Source organism: Gavialis gangeticus, unplaced genomic scaffold, assembly GCF_001723915.1.
Source record: "Gavialis gangeticus isolate Ggan-Ray unplaced genomic scaffold, GavGan_comp1, whole genome shotgun sequence".
Lineage (NCBI taxonomy): Eukaryota > Metazoa > Chordata > Crocodylia > Gavialidae > Gavialis > Gavialis gangeticus.
In genome coordinates this window covers 12774963-12802935 of record NW_017729004.1, presented here as the reverse complement: position 1 = coordinate 12802935, position 27973 = coordinate 12774963, and the positions used below count along the sequence as shown (strand labels likewise).

General features: G+C 42.0%; 1 protein-coding gene across 1 annotated transcript in view; it reads right to left on the bottom strand.

The window, feature by feature from the left end:
• LOC109291212 (sodium channel protein type 5 subunit alpha-like) overlaps window positions 1-27973 on the bottom strand; it is a 374712-nt gene that overhangs the window by 253408 nt on the left and 93331 nt on the right. Inside the window, exons 5-7 of the mRNA XM_019508100.1 lie at window positions 25470-25598; window positions 18336-18427; window positions 8357-8587 (exon numbers count right to left, since the gene is read on the bottom strand). Of these exons, the coding sequence (XP_019363645.1) occupies window positions 8357-8587; window positions 18336-18427; window positions 25470-25598 (452 nt within the window). The remainder of the gene's footprint in view (window positions 1-8356; window positions 8588-18335; window positions 18428-25469; window positions 25599-27973) is intronic.

Genomic DNA, 27973 nt, shown 5'->3' with positions numbered 1-27973 from the left:
TTAACCTCCCTTGCCAGATGCAGCTCATTCTTCATTGTTGCCTTGCTGATTTTGTAGTTGATCTAGCCATTTTTTGCAATTTCCTGGTTTTCTTTCTCCCTTGGTGACCTGCCCATCTTTCCATTGCCTGTATGCTTTTCTTTTGCATTTGAGGCATCCTGGAAGTTCCTTGGCAACCATGTTGGTCTCTTATTGTTCTGCCTGTGCTTCCATTGTGTTGGAACCGTTTTTTGTTGGGCTTCCAATACTGTGCCCTTTAGAAGCTTCCAGCCCTCCCAGGCACCTTTATCCTACATGCATAAAATTATTTGCAGTTCTGGATGAAATTAAAATGAGGTTTAAAACTACATAAATTTTTGCCCTCATCTTGTCATCATTGATTCACAGGATGGATGTTTCCAAAGAGTATCAATGACTGCAAGCAAGGTTTTGGAAGAGGGTCACAGGAGTATAGGAAGTAGAGCTGGAAGGGATCTCATGGGGTCATCTAGTTCAGCTCCCTGCTGAAGGCAGAAGCATCCCTGACTAAACCATCCCAGTCGTCAAGTGTCTGTCTAATACACTCCTGAAAATGTCCAGGGATGGAGATTCCTTAATTTCTCTATATATCCTGTCCCAGTGCTTGATCACTGTCATAGTCAGAAAGTTCTTCCTGATCTCCAACCTAAATTTTCCCTGATGATGCTTGACGTTCTCTCTCCTGGTCCTGTCTCGATGGTCCCAGAAAAAGCCCATATCCTCTCTGTAATCACCCTTGAGGTATATGAAGACTGTTATCAAATCTCCCCTCAGTCTTCCTTTCTCTAGACTAAAAAACCTAGCTCTTCCAGCGTTTCCTCAAATATGTTGCCATCATTCCCTCTATATCGCATTATGCAATGACTATGATGAGACCGGACAAGGCTGATGAGACCGGAAATGACCAGAGATATCTAGCCTGTTTGGATTTTAAGGATTTTTTAAAATTCTCATGACATATATATCCCAGGATCTCTAGTCACAGCAGGCAGAGCCATTACAACTGTAGGCTGTATGGGAACACAACTCGAGGCATACTGAGTACCACTTGTTTAGAGGAATGCTCTACATCAATAGACAGCAAAATGCTTAAGCATGCTGCCTAAAAATTTTGTAGAAGGTTTTCTGACATATTTAACTTAATTAAACTTAAATCAAATGCTATTACAAGGACCTCATGCCTTTGTGAATCCAGATAGCTGCCTGAACTTGGAAAACCCACCCAAGTCGATACTAAACAACAAGCTAAGGGGTGGAAAACAGAAAGTGAAGATTAAAGGGCAATTTTCATCCTAGCAAAAGGTCAACATCAGGGTGCCCTAGTACAAGTGGTGCTTAAGATCTTTATTAATGACAGGTGCAAGCCAGTGACCAAAGAAATGGAAGACTCTGGAGAAAGCACAAAACTATTTAACAAGTCAAGTCCGGAGGAAGATGTGAGGAACATCAGAGGGCTCTACCCATACTACGTGAATTAATTGCAGGAAGAAAGATGAAAGATAAATGAATGGAGATACATACTGAAAGAGAAAACTGAAATGATTCCTACAATGGATAGGGTTTTAAATGTCTGTATCAGCTCAGGAGGGACAAGGGCATCGCTGTGGAAATCTGCATGGGGACATTTCCACCATGTGAAGCTGCGGTCAGAGAAGCAAACAGAAGCTTGGGATGGAGTCTAATACAGGACAAATGTTGCTATTACATAAGTCAATAGTTTTCCCTCACTTGGAGCGCTGTGTGCAGCACTACTTTAAAAACATATTGAAAAACTGCACGGTGTTAGGAGAAGGGTAACAGGAATGACTGGGGCATGGAGAAAGGTCTCCTCCAAACAGAACTTGGAAAGATGAGGATTGGTTAGCTTAGGAATGAAATAAATGAAGAGGGACGTGATGAAAGTATTCAAAAATAGCGCACTGTTTAGAGAAGTGAGATAGGGAACATGTTCTCCGTGCCTCATGAATGAGAACAAGAAGGTGTTCAATGAAATGAAGTGAAATGCAATACGTTGGAGCAGACTCGATAAATTGAATCTGCTGGAGCGTGCTAATTAGCCGGCTCCAGCAGCCTCTACGTCTTGTGTATTCAGCATCCCAGAGCTTCAAAATGGCAGTGGGGGCACTTTAAGTAAAGCTTTTTGAACAAGCTTTAGTTAAATCACCCCCACCGCCATTTTGAAGCATGGGACGCTGAATACACAAGATGCTGGGGACACGTTAATTAGAGCGGCTCCTGGAGCCACTCTAATTAAAGCACCCCGCCCCCACCCCGGAGCATGTGTACAGACACCTTATGTCTCTAACATGGGGCCTGTCCTTGTCATAAGTTACTGTATTTTAAATATTCTTCTACAAAGAAGATGATCCTCATGTTGATCATACATTATAGCATTTACATCTGTATATTTACATTTACCAAAATGGCAGGAATATAACAAAGCCATACTATATGCATGTAACTATGGAATAAAGGATGCAAACATCAGGATGATAAAAGCAACATAAATGCCTTCATAGACTGAATAACACACACATTATTCTAATCCTCAGCTGAACCCTACTCATTAAAACCAAACCAAACCTTAGTCTATTTGCAAACTAGTAGTTTAATTTATTCTGATCCTCCCAGCTCCATAGCTCACCTTCCACCACTTCATCCTGGTCTTATTACTGCCTCAAAAGAGTTGGTAATGACCTTGAGATCTTGCTAGAATTGATACACTTATCCCCAGAGGTTCATATAATTCACTGACAAGCAGCCATGTGGCCACAGCGTCCCACCCAATCTGTTCATACGACCCCATGTTCACAGTAGAAAGACCAGAAGTAGCAGCTCTCCAGAGTACAACCTCAGGTTATACACATGTACGACAGCATGCACACTCACAGAGTCCAGCAGCGGGTTATGGCTTGTATGTCAAGGAGGAGGATATGATATGTCCCTATAACAACCCTACACCCTGAAACTCCTGCTTGGTGTAGTCAGGCTACCCGAGAGGTGTTTTTCTCACTGACCCCACCATGATTATGCACTATGCTAATTGCTTCCAATGAATCATAAAATGCTGCACATCATCTGCTATCAATACCCACAGTGACAACTATGCTGCACCAGCAGGTGCGATGGAAGTATGCATCATCCAGGCGTAAAACCTGAAGCACACCACAGGGTCTCTGCATCTGGAGCTATAGGGCCACGGTTCTAGATAAAGCCAACAGCATATATTTGCGGGGAGGTGGGTGCTTGTTTGCTTAAGTAAAAGCAAGCAAGGAAGCAAGCAAACCCAAGACTCTTTTTAGGCTTTTCGTTTGTATACAGCTTCGTACAGGAAGAAAGGGAAAAAAGCCACCACCCAGAAAAGGTCCAGCAGGAAGTCTTTAAGCTCTGTGGAAATTTCTCGCCCCTCACAAAAAGGTATTCAGCAATTCCTAAGCAGAGCTAACACCTGTTTAGCATATCAAAGGTCACATAGTTCACTCTGGCTGTGATTTTCAAAAGTAACTTTAGGTTTAATGCTTTGTGCCCTCCAGGAGCCCGACTTCTCTGAACATGATTTTCAAAGAATATGAGCTCAGCACTTTGTGAAAATGGGTTCCTTTAAGCTTAAAATGGGATACCTAAAATGGGAGACATAAAAGAAAAGAAAAAGAAATCAGTGGTTACTTGAAAATCTTGGTCATAAAGGGACAGATTTTCACATGCTCAGCCCTCACAACTGGGATCAGTTCTTGAAAATAGTCCTTTCACTTCAGATCCCCGCTTTCTGCTTCCTGACCAGTCAATTACTCATCTTGATAACACATTACATAAATTACACGGGAGCTTATATAATCATCACGCATGTGAACCAGCACATCCAAACACATTCATTCTCTTGGTCACCTCTTTCTCCCTTTAGACAAGTAACATACTTGTCTGGCATTTACCGTTTAGAAATCCATGCTGACTCACACACCTATTAAACTGCACTTTACCAAACATGTCTTTCATGCATCCATCATAGCCTTTGCCTTTGCCATTCTTACAGATCTGTAATTAGTTACTAGCTGCTTTCCTAGATGCTGTTTTAAAAGCTGGAACTTTATTTGTGGTTTTCCACTCTAAGGTATCAAACGTTTTCCTAAAATAATTGACAGATCAAAAAATTGATCCTATATCTTATAGGATATAGAGTCCATTGCTATTGGGCATACTTTGTGTACCTTTATTTGATTTATATTCTGTCCTCTCCAAAAAAAGGCTCAGGGCAGCTTACAATAAAAACAAGGTAGACTATAAAAGTAGATAAAATATGAAAATAAAATATTAAATAATAAAACAATTCCCCAAGCAATGCCTCACAACGTAACCCCTCCTGATAAAGGCCTACTCTAATAAGATCGTACAGCACTTCTGAGAGATGTCTAAGCTTCGGCTCTGATAGGCTGCAATGGGGGTGGAGATCCAAAGCTGAGGGGAGACTACTGAGAATTACCTCCCAGGCATTTTCACCAAACTTGGCACACAGATGGAAACTGTAAGACGTTGCTCTCCACTGACCTTAGGGATTGGCTGTAGAACACTTGACTCTCACCCCCATCAGGGACCTCACTACAAGGACAGAGGAGAACCAGCGTAGAGCTGTACCACAAATACCCTGCCTTCCTGTCACATAAACATGTTATCAACACCTCATGGTTGACTGTATAAAAGATCACTGCAAGATATAACAGGAAGAATAGAATTCAGTTTCTCATCAATCTTCAGGTGAAGATCATCGAGGAAGTCCATAAACTCAGTCTCCAAGCTCTACCCAGGATAAAAGTCAAACTAACCTTTCTACCCTATTAATGGTACAAGATTGCTATTTAGGCAACAAATGCAAAAAGAGATTTGCAAAGCCTCAAAAGATGCCCTACCCACAAGTTTCTAACTTGCCTTTGTGTCTTTAAGCATCTCTCAAAGAATCTGGATCAAAACTCTTTGGCCTTACCCAAATACAACACACGTGATACTCTTTCTTGAAACATTTATGTTGCACTTGGCCTGTTTTGCTTTTTGAGCATCTGAATAATAGAGACTATACAAATTCTAACAAGATTTCAGACTTCTCTCTCTTTTTTAGATCAATGTTCTTGCGCACAACTAGTTTAAGAGATTTGTCACTCATCTACATTAATTTTGAAGTCTACATTGAGTTTTCATAATGATTAACACTCCCTCTGAGTGAACTCTACCATCTCTTTACATTAGCCAATTTTCATAATAAATGCTGACAGTTTGTTTTAATTAATGTAACCCTGTTTTTATCTAATTTGATCCATCTAAACTTTAATTTACAGATATGTGTTGCTTTAATCATTCCAGAGTTTGAAAATTGGAATCTCGATTAAACTGTGATCAGTATTTCTTTGATAAGTCACTTCATTTCACCATAACTCATATGAAAACATGAAATCTAGAACGCTACCCAACATAGCTGAAAAACTCACCCTCATCCTTTTTCCCCTTTTTGCTTGAGTAGTTCAGTGCTAAGGTCATTAGTTATTTCCTTTAGTTCCTGTTCTAATAGCTGTAACTGTCCCCTCCAGGATCCCAGAGTACATTTTATTATTCTTATCCAGAGGCCAGTAAATATTTTGTATAAAGCCATATGGCTCCTGACTATGCAATACCCCTTCCACATTGACTCCATACTTCCACTTATTTTGTTACTTCAGATCATATCTGTCTTCCACTTGCTCTTGATCAGTATCTTTAATTTGCACACTGTGTCTTTATTCTCTATCCTTGTTACAGCACTGGTCCAGGTGGCCAAACATCCCATGGGAGGGGTGTTGGCAGCACAGGAGAACCTCAAACCACCCTGGCAAAATGCCTGGTAAGGGCTAGAACCATCAATTACTTACCTGATGCAGGTGCAGAAACAGAGGTCATAGAGTGGCGAACGGCGTTGCCTCTGATTTATAAATTCATGCTCCCTGAGGCTTGAGAGGTATATGGGGCAAGATGTCAGATGCCCGCACCAGGACCCAGCTACAAGAGGCTGAACAGAGCCATGCAATGGGAGAGTGGAAAGCAGCATGCTTGCCCCAAGCTCCGAGATGCTGAGGCTGGTAAGGCACTGAGCTAGTTCCATAGCCAGGATACCCAGAGGGGTATCCTCTCCTGTGAACCAGGGCTGCCCCAAAGAGGACCTGTCCTGGACCCCAGTACTCTGATGCAGCAAGAAGGATGTGTGAGTGGTAGGGACATTGCCGCTTCTTTTTTTGTTGTTGTGTGGCGTTGTTTTCGTTGTTGTTGTGCCATATCCTGATGGAGCCCTTGGTTTGAGCTAGAACCCTGCCAGGCCCTGGACCCAGCCAACACCCCTGTGACCAGAATTAATTAAGGGCGAGTAGGTTAAGAGAATAGCTTATGTGATATGGGGCTATGTTGAATTAAGAGAGCCCGGTAACTTATTGGGGACTTATTTGGTCTGATAACTAATTATAGACCTACTTGATTTTGGACTTCAGTCTGGACCATTGTGACTAATGTATTAATTTTGGACATTCTTAATTAATGAATATGATCATGGACCATGGTGATCTATGGATTAATTTTGGGATCCTTTTTTACTCAAGATGTTACATATCAATATCTTCCATAATTAATTCTTAAGTGCTGCCAAGTCAACCATATGTGGGTCATTCCTGTGGTCTGGATATTTTAAGAAAGAAAAACACCAAACAGGGCTGGTTGTATCCACTCAGAGTACCAAGCACCATAAGGCTGATGAGCCTCAGATGGTGAGTGGATGGGGTGTAGGGAGAGAGGAGCCCCAGGAAACACCTACCAATACCGCGTACCCAAGGTTGGTCGGCAACATACTTGGAACCTCCCTTTCTCTTTCATTAAGATCAAGACATGGCAGGAAAGCAGAGGAAGACCTCCCAAAAGGGAGAAGGCTTGATGTACCAGTGTGTCAGTATAGACACTGGTTTGAGCCTGGGAAGTGCGGTCCTGAGCCACACATCACCTACTGGCATAAGCGGGTACAATCATCTTCACAGTACTTGTTAAATTATTAATTTACATGACTAAAGGCTAAGCATTAACCCAGTTGCATCCATCATTCTAAGTTGGCTACCTGTATAACAGCAATATATTCTTGTGTGACAATAAAGTAGAAACAATTCCAGCTTATACCCTCCCCTACTTTTAAACCCCTGAACCAGAGCCAGATTCTTTTTACCACTCCATTCAAGCTATTTATTTCAGTTGTATCTTTTTATCTCTGTTTCATATTTCCACCCACTACTGTAGTATCTGAACAAATTGCAGTATTTGATATTTTTCTTTGTGCTATCCATGCAAAGTAGAACGGTAATTATCTCCTGTTTACAGATGGGGAACTGTGATACCAAAACAGAAAAAGCCCTGAGTGACTTGTCCAAGTCCTCACAAGAGATCTGTGGTAGGGCAAGGAACTCAAAGTTCCCACATCCCACATGAATTAACCCCCAAGCCATTCTCCCTCTCAAAATACATAAAATAACAGATTACCCACAAATATACCCATTCATAAATTAACAATACACTTGTCTTGCTGCTGCTTTTTTTCAGAAGCATCTATATATTTACATTTTTAAGGCTTGATCTAACACCCATTGCAATCAACTGGGGTCTTCTGATGACTTCAGTGGGTTCTGGAGTAGGCCCCTGTTGATAACTGAGGCTTCCACTCTCATTTAAACTTTCATTTCCCTATAAGTGAAGTTTATACATGGATTTAATGACCATATTGTAATTGAAATTCAAAGAACAGCAACCCATAGAGCAATAAAAAAAGTACTCTGGCCTAACAAACAAGTATTCTGGTAATAACATCACAGCAGCAGACAACGCCGTACTGCCGGCCCCAAATGAGGAGTTCAGCCCCTCAACATCACACATGCTGCTGTAAAACTATGAGATTTTTTTAAATTAATCAATGTTAGATTCATTTGCCTTTGGTTTTTAATCCTCTGGGCTTAAAATCATGTTTCAAGCTTTCTTTTTCCTCATACACACTTAGAAAACTTTAATAAAAAAAGGCGGGGGAGAGTTTCAGGTCATCTGACTCCAAGAATGGAGGCTAACAGGAAAATGTCATGAAACCAACTGAAAAAAGATTGCAAGGGTTGGTGACCTTGCAAGGTGTTTCAGTCACTATCATTATCAGTCTAGGAAATGCTAGTGTAGAGCACTGTGATTGCAGAGGGCAGCTTAATCCAAACTTAGGTTTAGTACCCACTGTTTTGTACATAGTTTTTGACAAGGTAACAGAAAGGAAACATATAACTAACTGAAAAGGGTAAAGACAATGTATTACCTTGATCATTTAGAAACTCATCCACGGAGTACCACGTCTTGCCATCCAAATAAAATGTACCATTGGTGGAGTTCAGCTCAGTGTAGTTCCTGATGCACTTATGTCTTAAATTTCCCATAAAGAGCTGCAAGCCTATGAGGGCAAAGACACTCAAGCAGAAAACGGTCAGGATCATCACATCGGCAAGTTTCTTAACAGACTGGATAAGTGCACCTACAATGGTCTTCAATCCTAGGGAGATAAAAGCCAAGAGTTTATAGACTTAGAAGCTGAAACAATGGTATAGTTAGGTCTTTTTGATGCTGAAAGTCTGCTCAGCCCTACCCTACCATTTATAAGTAAAAGGGTCCTTACTATATGTTTGTAATAAGATGGCACAATCAAGACAGAAGCAATTCATGTGAAAATTTTTTTTGACCTATTTGGGGGGGTAAATCTCTGCCTATTTAGGTTTATTCTTTCTATTTTTTCTTAACTGAAAAGCCATTAAAAAGGGGAAAATAACTGAATGAAATAGATAGCAAGTCATGAGACACAAAACTGATCAGAGCTAAATAAAATTGTTTGGGCAGACGATTAGATTACAAGGGATTCAGGCTACATATATACGTGACCTAAACTTATGGAAGACTTTCATCACTGACTCGCCAAGGATATGCTAAGTTGCTTACTAAAAAGTCCTTAGGTAAAATTTTCAAGAGCCTAAGACCTACTGACTTTTGAAAATGCAGATTAATTCTAAATCAGCAGGATGAGTCGATAAATGTTAAGCCCTGTGCGAGCAATCAAGAGATATGTGGATATTACTTCATGTCAGATCACGTTACATATCATCTGGCCAAATCCTGCTTGCTTTCCATGAATAGTCCTACTGACTGACCCAACTGCATGTCAAAATGTGTATTTAGAGTGGGATCAAATATATGAAAAAGCAGGAAAAAAGGCAAGAGAAACTAGTAGCAAGTTAAGTAATGTAAAACTGAGATAGTCAAGTGAAAATAAACACCTTGGTGGGGTAATTATTTTTAAATGTGCTGCCAGCACTAAGAGAAAATTGAAGGGTTGGACCAATCCAATACAGCCTGTTTTACTTACAGTATGTACAACATGCATGCAAATGAAGCTTGCTTTTCCAAATGTGTTTAAATAATTATGCCATTGTCACAAAAAAAAGGCTTGCTTGGAAAACGTTCCCTGAGAACAGCAATGGCAATTGATGGCATATTATGTAAAAAACACAATGGAAGATGCCTTCCTTAAAAAAAAAAAAAAAAGGAAGCCTTCTTTCGCCTCATTAAAGATGCAGCAGAAATTCCACATAAAGTGCATGTTGATAGAAGCTCTGTTGCTTGGTTAATCATTGATATTCATGAAATAGCAACTGGTGCTCCTGATCCTTGACACCAGTATGGCAGCATAAAAGGGAGATGTGTTTAAAGAAAAACCACAGCTGAAAACAGATGATGTTCTCATGGTAACACTTCCCACCTGTGTTGACGTGCCTACTGAACACTGCCATGTCTAATTCCCATGAGTCTTACCCATGAATGTTCAATTAGGCTAAGTGACCAAAAAGCCAAAAAAGCCCCAAAACCCCAAGTCATTTGGCTTTGTTTTGTTTTTGTTCTCATCCCAATTTTTTGGCCAAAAGGCAGCTGCTACATTTAAAGCAGGGTGAGCTTTCGGCATGGCTGATGAGTCTGCCACCACCTCTAGATCCTGGACCTTAAACAATTCCAGCTTGGGGTAGGGTGCAGCTACCACCATAAGCCAGGAACTGGATTAGTGGACACGGCATGGCCCTGAAGCCATGCCATACTGAACTCCCAGGCTATGGGGAAGCCATCTTTCCCCATCAATCTCTCTTGGATCCCCCTGCAAAGCCAGCGAAGGACATATTTTCAAAATGGCTCAGGGCCGGACATTCAAAAGCATTCCCAGCTAAGTGCCTAGGTAGAGGCCAGATTTTTAAGTGGACAATACTGAAAATCTGGCCACGTATTTCAGTGCCTAAATGGCAGCAGAACTCGTCCGCTAAACTAGCTTTAAATGAACATTAAGAACTCAAAGGAAAATGGCCCTCCCAATGGTAGAATGTATTCAGCCTTGCTGTGCATTTACAAAAGGTTTGGTTATAGCCCTATTCTGCAGGTTTTCCTTGGCCACACTCGCACAGAAGTCCACAGGAACAGACCTCGTGTGAAAAATGCAGGACCGGGGCATTAATGGTTTAAAATTAAACAGTAACAAATAAGCTGGTGAGAACCTCAATTATAAATGCATTAGGGCTTTTTTTTTCTAATTGTTTTTTTACCTAAGAAAACGATTTGTTTTGCTTGAATTTCCTTTCTTGTTCCTTCTTAAAGAGTATAGCTGCTTGCCCTCTTGCAGTTGCTCAAATTTGGGATCATCTGATGAGCCATTGGGCCTTTTAGGGGAAAACAGCTAAACTGCAACCTCTTTTATGCTTTTTCCTCAAGAACTCATCGGAAATTCCAGCATGACATTCACTTTGTTAACATGAATCCATGCTCAGACCTAGCATCTGTATGATTTAAGTGCAATGGTAAGAGGAGTTGCTTTGCCAAATACCTTCTGATACAGCAAAAGACAGCAAGGTATATTGCAAGTAAAATATCTGTGCTGCTTCTCCTTCCTTAAGTAACAATTACAGACTTGAGCCTGCAAACACTTGCTCGCATGAGCGATGAATGAGGGACTCCTTGTCTTAGGACCCTGATGCGAATTCTTAGCTGCACAGGTGGAGATTGGAAGAAAAAGGTTTGCAAGATCAGGTCCCCAAAACTGTTAATGTTAAGGCCAACTCATGAAATGCATCTTATCAGTTTAGGCACTCGAGTGTGGAACACAATGATAATCCTCCACTGTTTGTTTTATATGTTTAATCTTTGCAGAGATCAGAGCATTTCATTTTGAGCAGGTTTGCCATTTATTATTTCACTTTTCTTAAAGCCTCCAGGCCCTGCCCGTACACTTTAGTGGGAAAGCATTTTAGGAACAAATTTACAACAATTATTCGTTTAAAAAAAATTATTTAGGTTATAGTTAGGTGAAACAACCATATGGCTGGGGAAAACAAGATGCGGATTTGGAATATCTTTTGCAGGATCATTGTATTTTGGTCTCATCCTACAAAATCAAAATATAGCCTAAAAAGTAATCGCTTTTCTTATAGTCATTTGGCTCCTGGAATAATGTATTCAGATTCCTGCTAATCTGAATACTAGAAACCCAGGTCACTAGGAATTGGGGGAGCCCTGCTGCAGGTGCTCTGCATTTTCCAGAGTTTCTCTCTTCCTGGTTTTATTTTTTGTAAAGGTAATTGCTAGATGTACTGCAATTTTGAGCACTATTAAATCTTTTAGATAAATAATCCTCCATTGAAATCATGCCAATGAGAGCACTGCAAGACAGCTTAATAGAAGTACTATTTATGGAATATTAAAGGCATTTATTTAACTCTTGCAGGTCAGGCACCAAACTGGGCAGCATGCAGCCAAAACTCAGAGCCTAATCCAAAGCCCACTGAAAGTCAATAATCCATTAATATCAATGGACCCTGGTCTAGGCCCTTGTAGAGCAATGAAGGCAATGCTAATCTGAAGGTCTAAGTTCTTTCTGCATTATTAGGGCCAAATCCTGCTTGCTTTTCAGAAGTAAGATCACTGATTTCAGATGCTCTGGTGTTGAGGGTCACAAAGGTAGCTAAATTGGCAGCTGCAGACAGCAAGAGGGATTTGGTCCAAAATATTACTGTTAATGCTAACAGAAGTCAATACATTAGAACACTACCAGAAGTGAATCAAATAATAAATATCTGAGTGCAAATCAGAAACCATAAGAAAGCAAGCAACACCAAACAGTGAAAAATGGCAATATCCCCCAACAGCATCCATTCCTCCTCTAAAATTGAATTGATTATTAGCAATGTTCAGTATGTCATCCTTACCAGATGTTGGCAATCACCTACTGTACTTCAGGCACTTTCATGCACATTCTGGGGGAGGAGAAAAGAAAAAACAAAAACCAAAGCAAAACCAGGAACAGACTTGTGCTGCGATTGCTGTCACTTTGCTTGTGTATGCTTCTCCCAAGAGATGCACAGGTCTCATTAATGCTTGAGTTTTATGTATAAGGTACCGAGAACACACTCTGACAAGCGTGTTATGTCGTTAGCCAGAGACGCATGCTGCAGCTAGCAGTTTTATATTACCCTGGCAAATTCATAAGACTGTCACCATTACTGCAGATCATCTTTCTATAAGAGGGCTAGGAGTTGCTATGACATGCATAGTGTCTTCATATGAGATGCCATGTGTTTGCCACCTCCAGGTGAGCGTGTTGCCCTTCACAGGCTTCCAGCTGACTGCCTGCCCCTTGAGGATGATGATTACCTCTTGGGCAAAGGGACTGAAGTGAAATTTAAGTTGTGCTGAAGGAGGCAGCTTCCAGACCCCCCTGCAAAAATACTGACTTCACCTATAAGGCCTTGAGATTTTCATGTTTTGCTCCACAACTATCTTTCAGGACTGCATGATATCTAGGGACCATCTCCAGATCTCATCAAAGTGGATGGAAAAGCTCGTATTAAATTCAATGGGAGCTGCAGCAGGTTTCAGAGGCCTTAGATTTACTTGTTTCTGAGACCGGTTCTCAATATACTTGATCCAAAGTACACTGCAATCAAAGGAAAGGCTCCTATCCAATTCAATGGGATTTGGATCAATCCCATAATGGGGCACTGATTAATTAAATGGAACCATTCAATCAAGAATGCTGTGGGTCTTTTAAAATTAAATGGGCAGAGTCCAGTTGCCATAGTGATATACAAAGTGTGAAGCGCTAATTAATAAATTAAATCTCCTACAATAAAGGAAGTTTAAAGTCACAAACAAAAAGCCTTGGTTATTCTTCTAAAGTATATGGCTACATGAGAAAACCAGAGACCAGGAAGCTGGTTTTTACAAAAATACCTTTGAATATACTTACTGGAAACCTAGTAGGCCAGGTCTCCAGCTCCTGCACATGACAGCACATCACTAGGATCTACTCAAAAGGCGAGTAGCGAATTTAGCAAACTCTTCACCTTCAATGGTCTTGCTCAGGTACTTAAATTTGGGCATGTGCTCTAAGGGTGAGATTTTTAAAACCACTAAGCACTGGTTTATTCCTGCTCCTACTGAAGTCAGTGGTAAAATGTCCATCGATTTCCACTTAAACAGAGCACTTTTAAAGTCACGCACTAAGTGCTTTGCTGGAGGGAAGCCTTCCACTAGCAAAGGATCTGCCCCCTTCTGTGGAAATATAACCAAACAATGCAAGAGTGTCATTGATTCTTAGGGGAAGAGCTGTGGATTTGGGGGTCTCATCCAAATTGTTCTGATGGAAAGAGCGCAGGTGCCCGGGTCACAAGAAATATCCCGACCTGACACCGCCCCAGAGGCCACAAAACCTCTGAGGCATCTAGAGCGGAAGTCAGCAACCCATGGCCTGTGAGCAGGATCTGAGCCATGAGCCCTTTGAACTGGCCCACAGATGTGGGGCTTTGGCAGCATTCAGCAGTAGCAGAATCTGGCAGCACTTGGTTTCCCATGCTGCCGCAGGGAAAAGCAGTGGCTGGGTCTTGACGCCCACCTTCTTGCCCCTCACTCGAACTCAGTCAAGTCCTGACTGCAGCCTCTGCTCTAGAGTCCTTAGGCACCTTCATTTTCACCTGTAAAGGTTGTTAGGTGCCCTGGCTTAGGCTCCTGTACATGCACCATTCAGCTCAAGTACTAAGCTTACAACTTCTGCCTAAGCTCCTTTGCAATCCAGATCAGAACTGGGAAGCACTTAGCACCTGCCTAAGTCCCCGATTAGGCTTCCACAGAGCACCAAGTACTGTACAAATACAGCATTGGTGGGTGCTGCTGCTGTTATCCACCTTTGGCAGAGTGGCCCATGGGTTAGAGCCCTCCCCTGGGAAGTGGGAAACCTGTTTTCTGGGCCCACCTCCACCCAAGAAGATTCAAACCATCATTCCCTTCTTGGGAGGGTGGCCTAACCACCAGACTATACAACAGTCCAGGCAGAGAAACCCTTCCCTTTGATGCTTCCTGTTGAATCTGGGTCACTGGGCAGCCCAACATACAAGATTCACTGGGTCAAAAGGAAACAAGCATGTGGGAGTGTGACCGTAACCCAGTGATGGGGGCCAGGACCTGGATGGGGGAGGATCCTTAGGTTATGCTTCCTGCTGCCAGGTTTATTTCAGCGACCGCCTAATGCACAATGTAGACACTGATCTCAGAGGAGGGACTGAAACCTAGGTTTTTCTCCCTCTGAAAAGAGTGCTCTTCTCACTGGGGGAGAGAAGCAGGCTTGTTCTGGACTGCTTTCCTTATACCCCCATGACAGGCCTTCTTGGTCACGCAGGATATTCAACAGCTGGATGGGTAGACCACTCCCCTGGAAGGCTGGAGATGTCCATTTGGGTTCCCCAAAGCTGAGGGAGGCCTAGAAGACAGGTCTCCTACTTTCTAGGTCAGTGCTATAACCAACAGACTACTGAGTAATGGGCGGACTGCACCACACTGGCTGCGTTTGGAGACTGCCCATGGATGCTGCTCTGAACTGAATGGTGCATGAGTCAGAAACCCCTGTGCAGGAGCACCTCATCTCCAAGGAGAGGCTGGGTTTAAGACCCTCTCACAGCTAACATTTACTATTTGTTTAAGTGCTTCTCTGCTGAATACCTAGGTGCTCCAGATTGCCCTTTGGTGCTGGCTAACTCTCCACCAATTGCATGGGGATCCCAGCTGCCTACCCTTGCTGATTTGAATCACTTTCCTAGGTCCAGCTTCCTAATTTTCAGGCACTGCAATGCCTCAGTGGAGGCACCTAAAACAAAACGGAGACACCTATGTAAATTGTTTGATCGGGCCCTTGGCCCCTAGCATGAAGATTTTGCTTGTGAGAAGGTTATCTCAGTCTCCACACAGGGGGAAATGAGAGAACTTGTGTTACTGTGTACTGCACTGCTACATTTCTATCTATGCTTTCTTTCACCAACAAATAGCTCACTTAGGTATCTATGACTACTGCAGCGTTTACATGTATTTTAAATAAAATCCTCCTTTCTCTCTAATATACCTCTTTTCATTACAGACTAGGTACAATTTATCGTCTGAAGTGTAACAGGCTTTCACTTGGTTTGTGATAGAGAACATGACAAAATTACAGCACATAACTCAGCAAAATTGGCAGGCTCTGCTCTGAAGAGGTTCATGATTGAGACAAGATGGAAAGTGAAAGGCGTCCCCTGGAGAGGGCTGTCTCTCCAGGTTAGCCTTCAAATCACTGGCGGAGGAGAGCTTGAAAGCTCTTTTTTGTTTAGCCATTACTGCCTTATGTGATCTATAAATCATGATGCTCAGCTTGCAGTTAAACTGTGGCTTTCCCAAGCAAAAGCATGTTCAGAGTGAACAATGCAATTGTAAAAATCTTAACTAAGCCTTTCCGCTACATGGGGGGTTCCCTTCAAGCCCAATGAGTCAAATGTAAAACAGGAATGCCGAAGGTTTCTGGGATCATGACAGTTATGTACTGATCATTTGAAACTACTCATTAAGGATGGTTTTTGGCCACCCTGGGCATGTCTACATGTGCCTCTTTTAAGCGGGCTTAGCCTAAAATTGCCATTTTTAAGGCGCATACCTAATGCATAAAGCAAGTATCAGATTTAGGCATGAATAGCTCAGCTGCATTAGCGCACATGTAGATGCACTAATGCATATTAATGTGGTGTGCATCAATGGATACACACCATGTTAATGCACATTAGCACATCTGCACATGTGCTGATGCGACTTAGCTATTTGCACCTAAATTTAATAAGCCTTAATGCACATTGGTGCATCCTTCTATACATGCATGCCTAAATCGCCTTAATGCACCTTAAGTAAAAGAGTCTTAAGTTTAGGTGTGCGTAAACGCACATATAGACATACCCCCTGGTACACACTTGGTTCATCTACGTGTGCTATTAATATGATTGAATAAACGCTGGCACAGTGCACGCCTGAGTTTCTTGCTCCCAGGTGCCACATTTGCACGTGTGTCTGGGACCACAGCACATTGAGCTGGGTCGGAGCAGCCCCGGCTGGCGGGGGGCCCCGGGAGTCAGCCTGCCAGCCTGGGGCTGCTCCAACCTGGCTCAACATGCTGCAGAAAGAGTGGCTGGGCCCTGAGGGTGCTCCAGTGCAGGGCTAGCCGGCAGGAAGCCGGCACTCTCGTGTTCCGGCCAGCCCTATCAGCATCTATATGTGCATTGCAGTGCACTAAGTAACGCCACTGTAGGACAGTACTTGTGTTCACAAGTACTAACCTATGACAGCATTTATTAGTTTCCTGTGGGCTAACAGGGCTCAACGCGTAGATGCTGAGACTTTACTAAGGAGCTAATTAGGCAAGTGTGCAGTAAAGCATCTCATGTAGATGTACCCAGTGCGCAGCATCTTTCTGTACATTGGTCTCAATTGAATCACGCATGGCTGGAGGGGCTCAGAGTGAAGAATCTGGCCCATGCTGTAGAAGATGTTGTCTTATCTTAATCACAAAATTCATGCCAACATTTTAAGCTATGTGTGGCTGTTAAAATATCAGCTCTGAGAGCATAAATATCTATAAACACTTACACTGGGGCATTCATTTATATTTCTGTGTTGCAATGCAAGTGTCTAGCATCTCATGGAGTTTAAAAAAAAGAACTCGTTAGTCTTAAATGGCTGCACTGGAGATTTTGAGCAGCCTACTCAAAGTTTAGAGTATTTTTGATATGTAATTGCCAACATCTGTTCAGGATAATCACTGACAGCATCTACCATGCACGGTTTTTGCTATCTTCTCTACCTTGCCATGCAGGTTGGATATGTTAAACACTGAGGCTGAATGAGACCTGTCCATAGATAACATGTGGCAAGAATATATCTTGCCAGGGGGTTAAGTTCTGAAATTAGTCTGCCTCTGAATAAATCACTCATTGGAAGTATTTTTTTTAAATTTATTTTAAGAAACAAACCTTTGCCAAAGGAGAGCCAATAGTCATTCAATTTAAAATTTAAAAAAACTATGGGAATAGGAGCTAATTCATTAATGACTGATTGTCTTTGGGACAGCCGCATTTAATATTTGTTGGTGAAACCGTGGCCCCATTGAAGTCAATGGCAAAACCCTTACTGACTTCAACAGAGCCAGAATTTCACTTGTTGCCATTGCAACTGGGAGATCACCAGGAAAAAAAAATGGAAAAACCCCAGGCTACCTATGTTTTCAGCCAGAAGCTGAGCATGCGCTGTGACTCTTCTGAGGATGTACTCGTGAGCTGTAACACATGCTCTCAGGTCACCATGTGTCATATCATTGGTAAGGTCAAGATCATAAGAGAATTTCATTGCTGTTTTCATATGGTTCAGAAATGAGTACTTTACGGATCTAATTCAGGATGCACCAAAAAACCTATATAGCAGTACTCATGTTGGTGAGCTCTTGCCAGTTTGAAAACATGCCAGTTCCTTTTGCCCACAAAGTGGTATTGAAAATCACATGAAAAATGTATTCTATTGACAGGTCACATTCCCTACATTCATCCATTCCCGATCAGTATCTACTGTGAGGTCCTTGATGTTTACTGTTGTTTCTACTGGAAATGGCATGTAGGCTTTAACTGCAGCCTGAGTGTTTAACCTGATTTTCACCTGAAATGACTGAGATTGTTTTCAGCGCCCGAAGTACTCTGAACGTTCGTAAGGCTGAGACATTGCCCAGGTCCACAAATTCAGTTATGTATCTGTAACAAGGGAAAGTCACACACAGACAATGACAAAACGCCAGCAAAAAACAACAGTCAAGGGGACAAAGAGAGACAGAGAGAGAATCACTTGTAGCTGAGAGCTAATATGCAAGGATCAGGGCTTCTTACCTGGAATTACTGAAATAGTTTTTAAAGCTCTCAATACCCTGAAAGTCCGAAGAGGTGCAACACTGCCTACATTCACAAATTCTCCTACATACCTGTAGAATTAAGCCACAGTTATTTGGAATTATACAACAGAGTGTGCTATTGGACTGAATGAACAGTGCATTCACTTATGACATATGAACGAATGCATCCAAATTGAATGGGGCGTCCCCATGATGAGGCTGTTCTCAGATGCCATTCTTTCTGAGTATGTCATACTATAACACATTTTAAGTGTTACCTCTATCATAAATCTTATGTATTTGGCATCAGTTCCTTTAAAACTATGAGGAGGACTTTGTTATAACCATGCTCAACAATGCATGCTGTGAGCATGTTGTCATCCTTTAAAAACATTTTCATCTTCCCAGCAATTATTAAAGACGTATTTAAAAGAAGAACAGCAAGGTAAATGTAAAGACATGAGAAAATTTAAGTCTAAAATATTCCTAGCAATGGTGACCCAGTAACTGAAATCAAGAATATTTAGGACAATCAGGGGAAATATCAATGCACATAATTCCATGGGATTATTTCTCAATGGTGCTTTGGTATGTGGCACAGCTGATGCGGATTCCAAGAGATGATAACAAATTGATTTGGTTTTTGTGCACATAATCTTTGTCTGTGGTTGCCAGCAGATGGATTTTAAATGAGTATAATTTCAGTTCTACTGTAATGCATTTCTGATTAAAAATACTGATCCTGATTCTCTCCTGTTTTGCCTGTTATGTTGTCACAAAAACCTGTGCAAAGTGAGTGTACAGTGCTACTGCGAGGGTAAGTAATTAGACAATTCTCATGTGGTATTGTTTCACACAGGTCATTCCTTCAACCTGGCAAAAGCCATACAGCACATTCACCATCTTGTCTTCTGCACAGTTCCGCTCTTGGGCTCCATCACAACCCTGTGACATTAGATTTGCATATTTTAATTTCCCGGGGCAGTCAAACTCCTGTTTTTGGTATGAAGTTCACCTGCTGATTTACAGCAGCTGGCAAACTGGGTTTTGTGCAAAGACCTCTAGTGGGGTGATAACACAGTCTCCCCAGATCTGCTATTCCAGATTATCATCTGAGATGGCAACACTGCTTCACTTCAGAGTGAATCTCATTGGAAAATTTGGTAAACATTTGCCAAACAAAAGCTTTCCTCAAACTCGTGAATCTAACAGATCTCCAGTCTAATCAAATGAGGGCTAATGCCAACCACCTCCTCCATAACATGCAGAAGTTGCAAAGAATGTATGGTTGAGTAATGGCATATGGATGCATTTTAGTTGACCACCGATTTGTTGGAGCATTATAACTAGCTGGATGACCACTGTAGAAAGTGTGCTTGACTTTTCTTTTTAATCAGACATTTACTAACTACAGAGTGCATAGGAGTGCTTAGGATCAACTACACCATATACTGTAATGTGCTCTTTAGTACAATGGTTGAGAATAGTCTTGTGTACAACTTTATGGGTTTAGCGCTGCATCAGTTTATTGCACTAGTAAATGCTGTCTGCATCAATGGCCTATTTAATTGGTGACATTATCTACTCAGAAGGGAGATAAGAGTCTATTTCACCATGATGACATAATTCCTCTACAGGAAGTGATACTAATTGCCCAATAACACCTGTTAACAAAATAGCTGCACTGCCTGTTCATTTAATTCTAGCCACTATTGTATATGCTAGCTGGGTGCATCAATATTTCATACCTAAACTTGTTTGCACTCGAAACTCATGTATTTCAGACCTCTCCATCCCATCGTGAATTCTTATACACTTTCCTCTACTCAGGCTTTCAGAAGCATAAACAGAACTACTAGTACTATCATATAAACATATGTGCAAACAAGGTTGTAAAGCTGTTTGTGGATTCAATACAATTCTGGTTTGAAGGATTTTTGTGTATACAAATTCAGCTTGTATCAGAACTGAGAAGTATCCAGTGCCTCGTACTGTCTGATGGCTACAGACCTGGAAAGCAGAATTCCTGCTATTCTGATTGTATTGTAATTAATCTTAACTTTCTCCCTGCTAATTTGGTACTTGAAGAATTGTTGGCTACTGCATGAGAATAAAGGTTGCTGCTGTTCTCTTCCAGCCCTAGCCTATAACTGGACTCTTCATCTCTGTCAAAAATGCATTTGATCGCAAATATGTTTATATAGAACAAATCAGGAGAAGAAAAAAAAATGCAATATAACCCAATTCCAAAGCACCTAGTTATTGCAGAACGTAGCTTTTTGGCAGAGGGAGTCTTCCATGAGACCCACTATTTTAGGGGCCTTCTAAACAAGCAATATGCATTATTTGATAATAAATTTGGCATAAACGTGGAACATCAGAATTTTGGGGCCTTTTTCCACCAATGTGGGGAAGGGGACAGGGCTTTTATGCAGCTTCTATGATTTTGGTGGCAGAGTTGGACTGAGATTCATTTTATTTTACAGCACTGTGAGAGCTAACACTTACACAGAGTACCACAAAGAGGGAAATCCTATCAGTTTTGTTGGCCACAACCTTGTTCCTGTACTCAGTACTTGTTCAGAGAGTCAACATCAGGCCTATGGACTTCTTGGGCACATCTATACAAGACATTTACTACGCAGGAAACCAATTGCTTGCACCGTAAAGGTCATGTGTCTACATGTGAGCCCTTATTAGGCTGGAGCAAATTAATTTACTCCACAGTAGAATAGTATTTGTAATAGTACTTGAGGAGTTGGGGTTTTTTTATTCCTCAGCAGTACCTGTGTAGATACTGCCCTGGCTGGCTGGGGCATGATGGTGCTTCAGTGCAGGGACTGCCTGTCAGCTAGTCCTGCACTGAAGCACCCATGCACCCCAGCCAGCTCCTCCACAGCCAGGTCAGAGCCGCTCTGGGCTGGCATGCTGACCCCCTGGCCCTCCTGACAGCTGGGGCTGCTCTGACCTGGCTCAGCTTACCATGGTCTTGGGAGCACACACAAATGGTACACGCCCAGAGCAATAAACTCCAGTGCGATAAGCACTTAAGCTGAGAAGCATCTCTACACCAGATCCACAGCCCCCTTTACATACTCAAGACTGGGTAGTTTATGCACAACGGCAGCCGTAGTAGTCATACCTGTAGCTCTAGTTACTTCTGCCTCACTTTCAAAGCTCTCTGGGCGGATCTACAAGAGACGCTTTAGTGCACATCAGACTAATCTAATGTGCAGTAAAGTGTCACCATCTATACATGCATGGCAATTACTGCACAGTAGATTAGCCTAATGTGCCATTTTCTAGTACCAGTAGATGCAGGTACTAGAAAATGGTGCATTAAATTAATGCACCAAAGTGCACATGTGGATGCTGACTAGGAGCAAATTGCTCCTGGTCAACCCAGGCACCAGGAGGATACAGGTTAGCCCTGAGTTCTTGGGGACAGGCAGAGAGCTAGAGGCATCTCTCAGCTCACCCCCCTGGAGCAGCTCTGAACTGCATGGGATCTTGGAGCTCCAGGGGATGCACAGAGAGCTGTCCCCTGATCCCTCCTCACCTGTCCCCCAGAGCCCAGGCCTGACCCCCCACATCTTCCCTTGTTCTACTTCACTGTTAAATGCAACAAAGAAAAATCCTATCCAGCAATGAGAAAAAGATGACTGAGATGCAGCTAGCCCTCAAAAGGGTTTCTTCTGTGCTCTGCTTTTATGTGCTCAGAGTGGCCAGATACCAATTTTGGCTAAAACCATAGTAATTTGGTATGCCAGGTATCAAAATCTGGGCCAAAGACCATCCCTGCTGCTTGTCACCAGGATACAGTGCCTGATCCAAAGTCTACAGGAATCAAAGGAAGTCCTTCTATAGGGAAGTGTTGTGCTGCTGGGCAATACTGATAGAATTTGTGGTCCCAATCCTATATACTGTAAGAATTTTGCAGTGGACTCCAGCAGCCCTTATACATGCTTTAGCTAGGGTTGGATGGAGTTGATTTACCTGATTTGAGATCCACTCAAATACCAGGAGTTCAGGAGTTCAGCTAGAATGTCAGTGTTACCAGAGTTGCATTCTGCTTAAGGGAGGCTTCAAAAATGGAGGATAAAGGAGCAGCGAGAACATAATGTCAAAGGAGGAGAAAATAGACGAAATATGAAATGGAAAACAGGTCGAGAAAAATGAAAGAACAGGGAGAGCAATAGGGTAAGGGCAGGGGCAGGAAGCAGAGAGGAAGAGAAAAAAAACTATTGAAAAAATAAATATCATGAATTCCATACTGCAAAATAGTGTGGGCCCAATTCCCCAAGGGTTTGCACTGGATAATTCCATTGAAATTAATGGCCTGGGTTCTCCCACGCACAGAGATCTACTCTGAACATGAAGCTATCAAACAGCTGGTTATAGAGCCCTGGCTCTATAAATTGTCTTCACTGGACCCCGCTGAAGGATCCAGACCCAAATGGCCACAGACTGCCTATGCTGCAGCACAGAGCCCCAGCAGGGACTGATTTACCCTGTATAAGGGCATGCTGATCATCTAGCATGGGGACGAGGGGGAGTACTCCGTAGTTATTCTAACATGCAAAAAGCATCTAAAAATATTGAACTCCCCACTGAATAAAACTTGGCTAAGTTTCAGGATAAGAAGGGTTTGTGAAGTTAAAACTAGTTTGATAAACTGAAGACTAGCCCTGAGGAGGTTATAAACCTGATGCTTGGCTATATTCTGCCTTCAGCTATTTAAGATTCCTGGGCACTCTTTGCTGGAAAAGTTTGTTCCCTTTATTAATTGTGTTGCTATGTTTCTGTCTTCTGGTATGCTTTCTGAAGTGGATATGAGAGCTGTTCTGGTGCTTGCAGTTTGTACAAGGATTTTTTGTTGTTGTTAGTTTTAAGCAACTACTAATTAAAATGTATTAATATATTATTAATCCCCACTAAACTGAACTAATTGCAATTTTTCTGTGTGTGAAAGGAAGATACAATCATAACGGAAACCTCAGAGATGTCCCTGTGGTCAGTGTTACGGATAGACGTGTTATAAGCAGCAGACATTTTAATATTTTCCTACAATGCTGTTACCACCTAACTATATATTTAATTATGTACTGGATTTGGTCAAATACAAGAGGGGGAGTTTTCCCCAATCACCCTGGGGAAAAAAGGCCCTTGTCTTATATTTGCATATAAGGAAATACACTATCATTCAACTGCTGCCAAAAGCAGCATGTGCTCAGTAATGGAAACCAGCTATGAAGTTGATTAAATGCTGCCAACACTGAGCAGGGCTATAAAACATGTAGCCCATATTGGGTAAACATACTGATGGGAAACGTGTGTGCGTGTGTACACGTGACCCTTAGAAAAATGGGTGGGTGTTCCCTCCACAGGGACTGGCACTTGGCCTGGAGGTACTGCAATACAAGGCTGGCACTGGGAAAGCCAGAGACAGCCTTGACACCCTCCCTTTGATGCCTAAAATGCTTGATCTTAGCAAAAAGGCTGAGATCCTACCACAAGGGTAAGTTAGTGCCACCCACTTGAATAAGATGTATGGTAGAGCACATTACATGCGGCCTATCTCAGCATCGAGTTTTTCAAGGTTATAGTGAGCCACTACACTGAATACATTTCAATTCTCTCTTCACTCCCATAGCTGAGCTGTGCCTTTCTTTCCCTTTCCCAATGATTCTTGTTTCTTTATTGCCCTTAAATGTCTGGCAAACATCACCCAAAAGGGCCCCAAACAATTCACCCAGAAACCCTCTGTCACCCCACCCCCTTAGCCTGTCGCATATGTTTAGTATAGCCCCCACACCCCATGAGGTATTGCTGGACCGGGCTGCCCTGTGCTTCATTTGCGTATACATTTTTGGAGGATCCCAAGACTCATGAAAAGAACACCTGGTTCCAGTTATGAGTGGTGGGCTAATTAGCACATGGTTCCTTTGTGGCGGGTATCTGGAGTACATGCACGTACTAAGCAGTGCTGACTCTGATGTGGCTCAGCCCAATGAATAATATGATCAATGATGAGCCTTTTGGATTTGGACTAATATCCTGCATCATTTGTATGATATGTAAGGAGGTACAAATGTGCTGCTTAAAAGTGTGTTTATAGAGTACCTGTGCTAAAACTTGCAGCGGTTTTAATAAAAGGTCAAATGCATCAATTCTGCATGAACTAAGTATATGGGTACCTGTAGTACAGGTGTTTGTTGAAGGTCAGTGTTTTCAAGTTTGCCCTTCACTAAGGCGCTAAGCTTTAGCAGCTAAGGGACAGCAGGGTCTGACAGTAAGGAAGGAGGGGAAGGGGCTGCAGAGGGAACAAGATGTGGGGGCAGGACAGAGGGCAAGGGGGCTACCTGACTCCCCAATTTTATTTTCCCTGCTGGACCAGTGGGAGGGGCACAAATTCAAGACAACCCTCCAAAAATTAGATTCTTCACCTGGAAAATTATAAAAAAATTATGAATTTTCCATATATGGAATCTAATTGTTGGGGGGTCATCTTATATTCAGGGTCATCTTATATTTGAGTAAGCCTCCAAAGACCTCATATCACTCTGCAAGTGTTAATTTATTAAACGCCACAGAACCGGTGGTAGGCATGTATTCTAAAACCTTTTTACAGAAAGGCCAACTGAGGCACAAGAGAGGTTAAATAGCTTGTTCAAGATTGCTTAGCAAGCTGACAAAAGCTGAGATGTGCCCTGCCTTAACATCATTCAGGATGTAGAGAGATAATAGCTAACTTTTACTAAATTATAAAATGTTCCAACACCCGCACCAATAGCAATATAAGCGGAGAGACCTGTTTCATTCACGGTTAGAGTTACAGTGGTTTAGCTCACTTAAGCCAGTATAGGAGTAGGCAGGCATAGCAATTAAAGTAGAAGAGGGGATGTGCACTCCTAAGAAGCAAGTTCCTCTCCTGCCTTTAAACTATTTTCAAGTTACACCTGTCCACAGGCTCAGTAATAAGTCTGCCATACTACTTCTCATATGCCATACTCTGCCATAGTTTCTCATATACCTGGGGACAACAATTCCTGATGAGAACAGGAAAACAACTGAAATAGTTTTGCTTTATGTCACTGTGTTTTAGGAAGGAAATAAAAGGAGTGCTACTTACGCCATAACAATAACACTGAAATCCAGCCAGTTCCATGGATCTCTAAGGAAGGTGAATTCTGTCATACAAAATCCTCTCGCCAATATTTTTATCAGTGATTCAAAAGTGTAAATGCCAGTGAAAGTATACCTGGGGAATAAAGCATCCAGAAAAAGCAGGAGCATTAGAGGTGCAGGGGAAAGGTTTTATGCATGTGCAGCTCATTCTTTCTGGGTCCACTCACAAGAAATACTGCTAGTCATTTCAGTGGGATTGCTCATGTGACTACCGGTTGCAGCATCTGGGCTTTTATGAGTCGAGCAGACCCAGAACATACGAGGAATTGATAAGCATTCTTGACAGCATTATAATGAATGCAAATTCTGTTGTAGTGTATCCTAATGTTTCTGCCCTCACTGAGTCGAGTGTGAAAACTGTACTGCCTGCAAGAGTCGACAGAGGAGAGATGATCTGTGTAGCATTCTTTGTTTTTCCCCCCTTACTTTAGTGAAAGATGGTTGGCTTATCCACACCTCTCACCTCGCTCTACCTAGACCATTTCAATAATCATCCTGTTAAATCATGTTTCAGTCTAACCTTGTGCATTAAGCAGAAATTAACAGATCACAAATCACCCAACTGAGAATGGGCAGGGAGGAAGTTCTCTGGCCACTCAATGGTTCATAATACAATTGAAGTGATTCAGCAAATTAATCAACTGGGACCAAGTTAAATCCTCTTATTTTTAAAATGAATTTTTTTTTAAAGGATGCATCAAGATAAATACTTACTTGCATACTGCAAGTATAAATATTTACTTGCATACTGCACACACCTTTCCCCAAAAATGAGTCTTCCAATATTGGGGTGAATGGCTGAAGTTGAGAAGTTGATTTTCTGCCCAGAATAGCAGTGACATTTCTATTCAGGCAGCACTGAGGGCTCATTAAAATCTACTTGATTTTCTGCTAATTGCTAAACAGGTGTTAATGATCCTCTCTCCTTTTTAATCATCTTGATGTTCCTCCGATCCAGCTATCTTGTCGTTGGAAATCTCACTGACGAAACTGCAGTTTAGCTATTCCTGGTCCCTCTTCCCCTATTTCACAGCTTTGAAGACTCTTTTTAGCTCTTTTTACAATCCTAGATCTGCCCATGCAGTCCAGTCCTCAGCAGCTTCGGTTCCAGCTTTTGGCTGAGCGACCAAGAACTGCTGACAGTGCAGTTGTGGAGATTAGGCTCCATGTCTGCTCTACGTGGCCGTAACTTTGAAAACTCTTTCTTTTTTCATTCCGCCTTCCCAAGAACAAGGCACAGGGTTTATTTGGAGATACGTGGTATGTGAGAAAATATGGTATGTACAGAGTATATTCAGGACTGCAAGGACAAAATGGATTTATTTCATCTTCTCAAAATCTAGTAGCCGTTTTCACTCACAATTATTGAAGATTTAATCAAACTATTTTGCTCTTTAAAATGAACAATTTCTGATTTTGCACTTTAAGTTTGAGGGGCAAAGATTAAGACAGATGGTTTTTATTTTGTTTCTTTGTTTGAAAAGAAAAGGGAAAGAGTCATTCCATCAATTAAATACTCTCTTTGAGAATACAGGTTCTCGTGTGGCCTTTTTGAGGCACCGATAACATCATTTTCATTTTCTTCTTTAAAGAAAGAAATGACTAGCACATCGGTATCTCCCTCGATTGTTCAACATCCAGAGTACAGCCCCACAGCCCAACTCCTGGCATGTACCGATAAGGCTTTAGCTGTACACAGGATGGTTCTTTCCCTTGAACTAATTTCCAATAAGAAAAGACGTGAGTGTGCGTGCATGTGTGTGTGCGGGGGGGGGGCAGGGGGCACAAGACATAGTTGTAGGGAAGTAAAATTACACTGAAATCTATGATGTTTCCTCATATTAGGATGTTGTCCTGATAAAATTACCTCTTCTTTTGGCCAATTGATCTGTTTTGTTCAGTGTTCGCTAAAAGCTAGTAACTGATGACCAAAAAGGTAAGCCCTGCACCATCCTGGGAACCTTACCGAAGAGGGGACTTTGCTACCTTTCCCTCAAGCCTTGACTAGCCCAGCCACTGGACCACAAAGCAGCAGATGGCTGTGTTTATTATATGTCAGTCAAAAATAAAAAGTGGATTCCAATTGGCTCAATGAGCCAAAATAATTGCTTAATGAGCTGTATGTTGATTAGCTTGCACATCTGGTTTCCATCTCCAAATGGAACATCTTGAAAACAACTTACAGAACTAGGTTTTCCCATCTATTGACTCCTCTGCGAAATCCTATGAAATATGAACTTTCATTTCTACCCAGGGGAACTTTTACAATCTTTTCTCTGATGCCTGATGAAGGGTTTTTGTGCCCGGAAGCTTGCAATTAAAGAAATGTTTTTGCAAAAATCTTGTTGGTCTAATAAAGAGAACACCTCTGTCCACGAGCCCTGATTGCTTACAGAACTACAAACTGACCGGACTTTTCTTTTAAAGCCAGTCTTCCCCTCCCCCCAA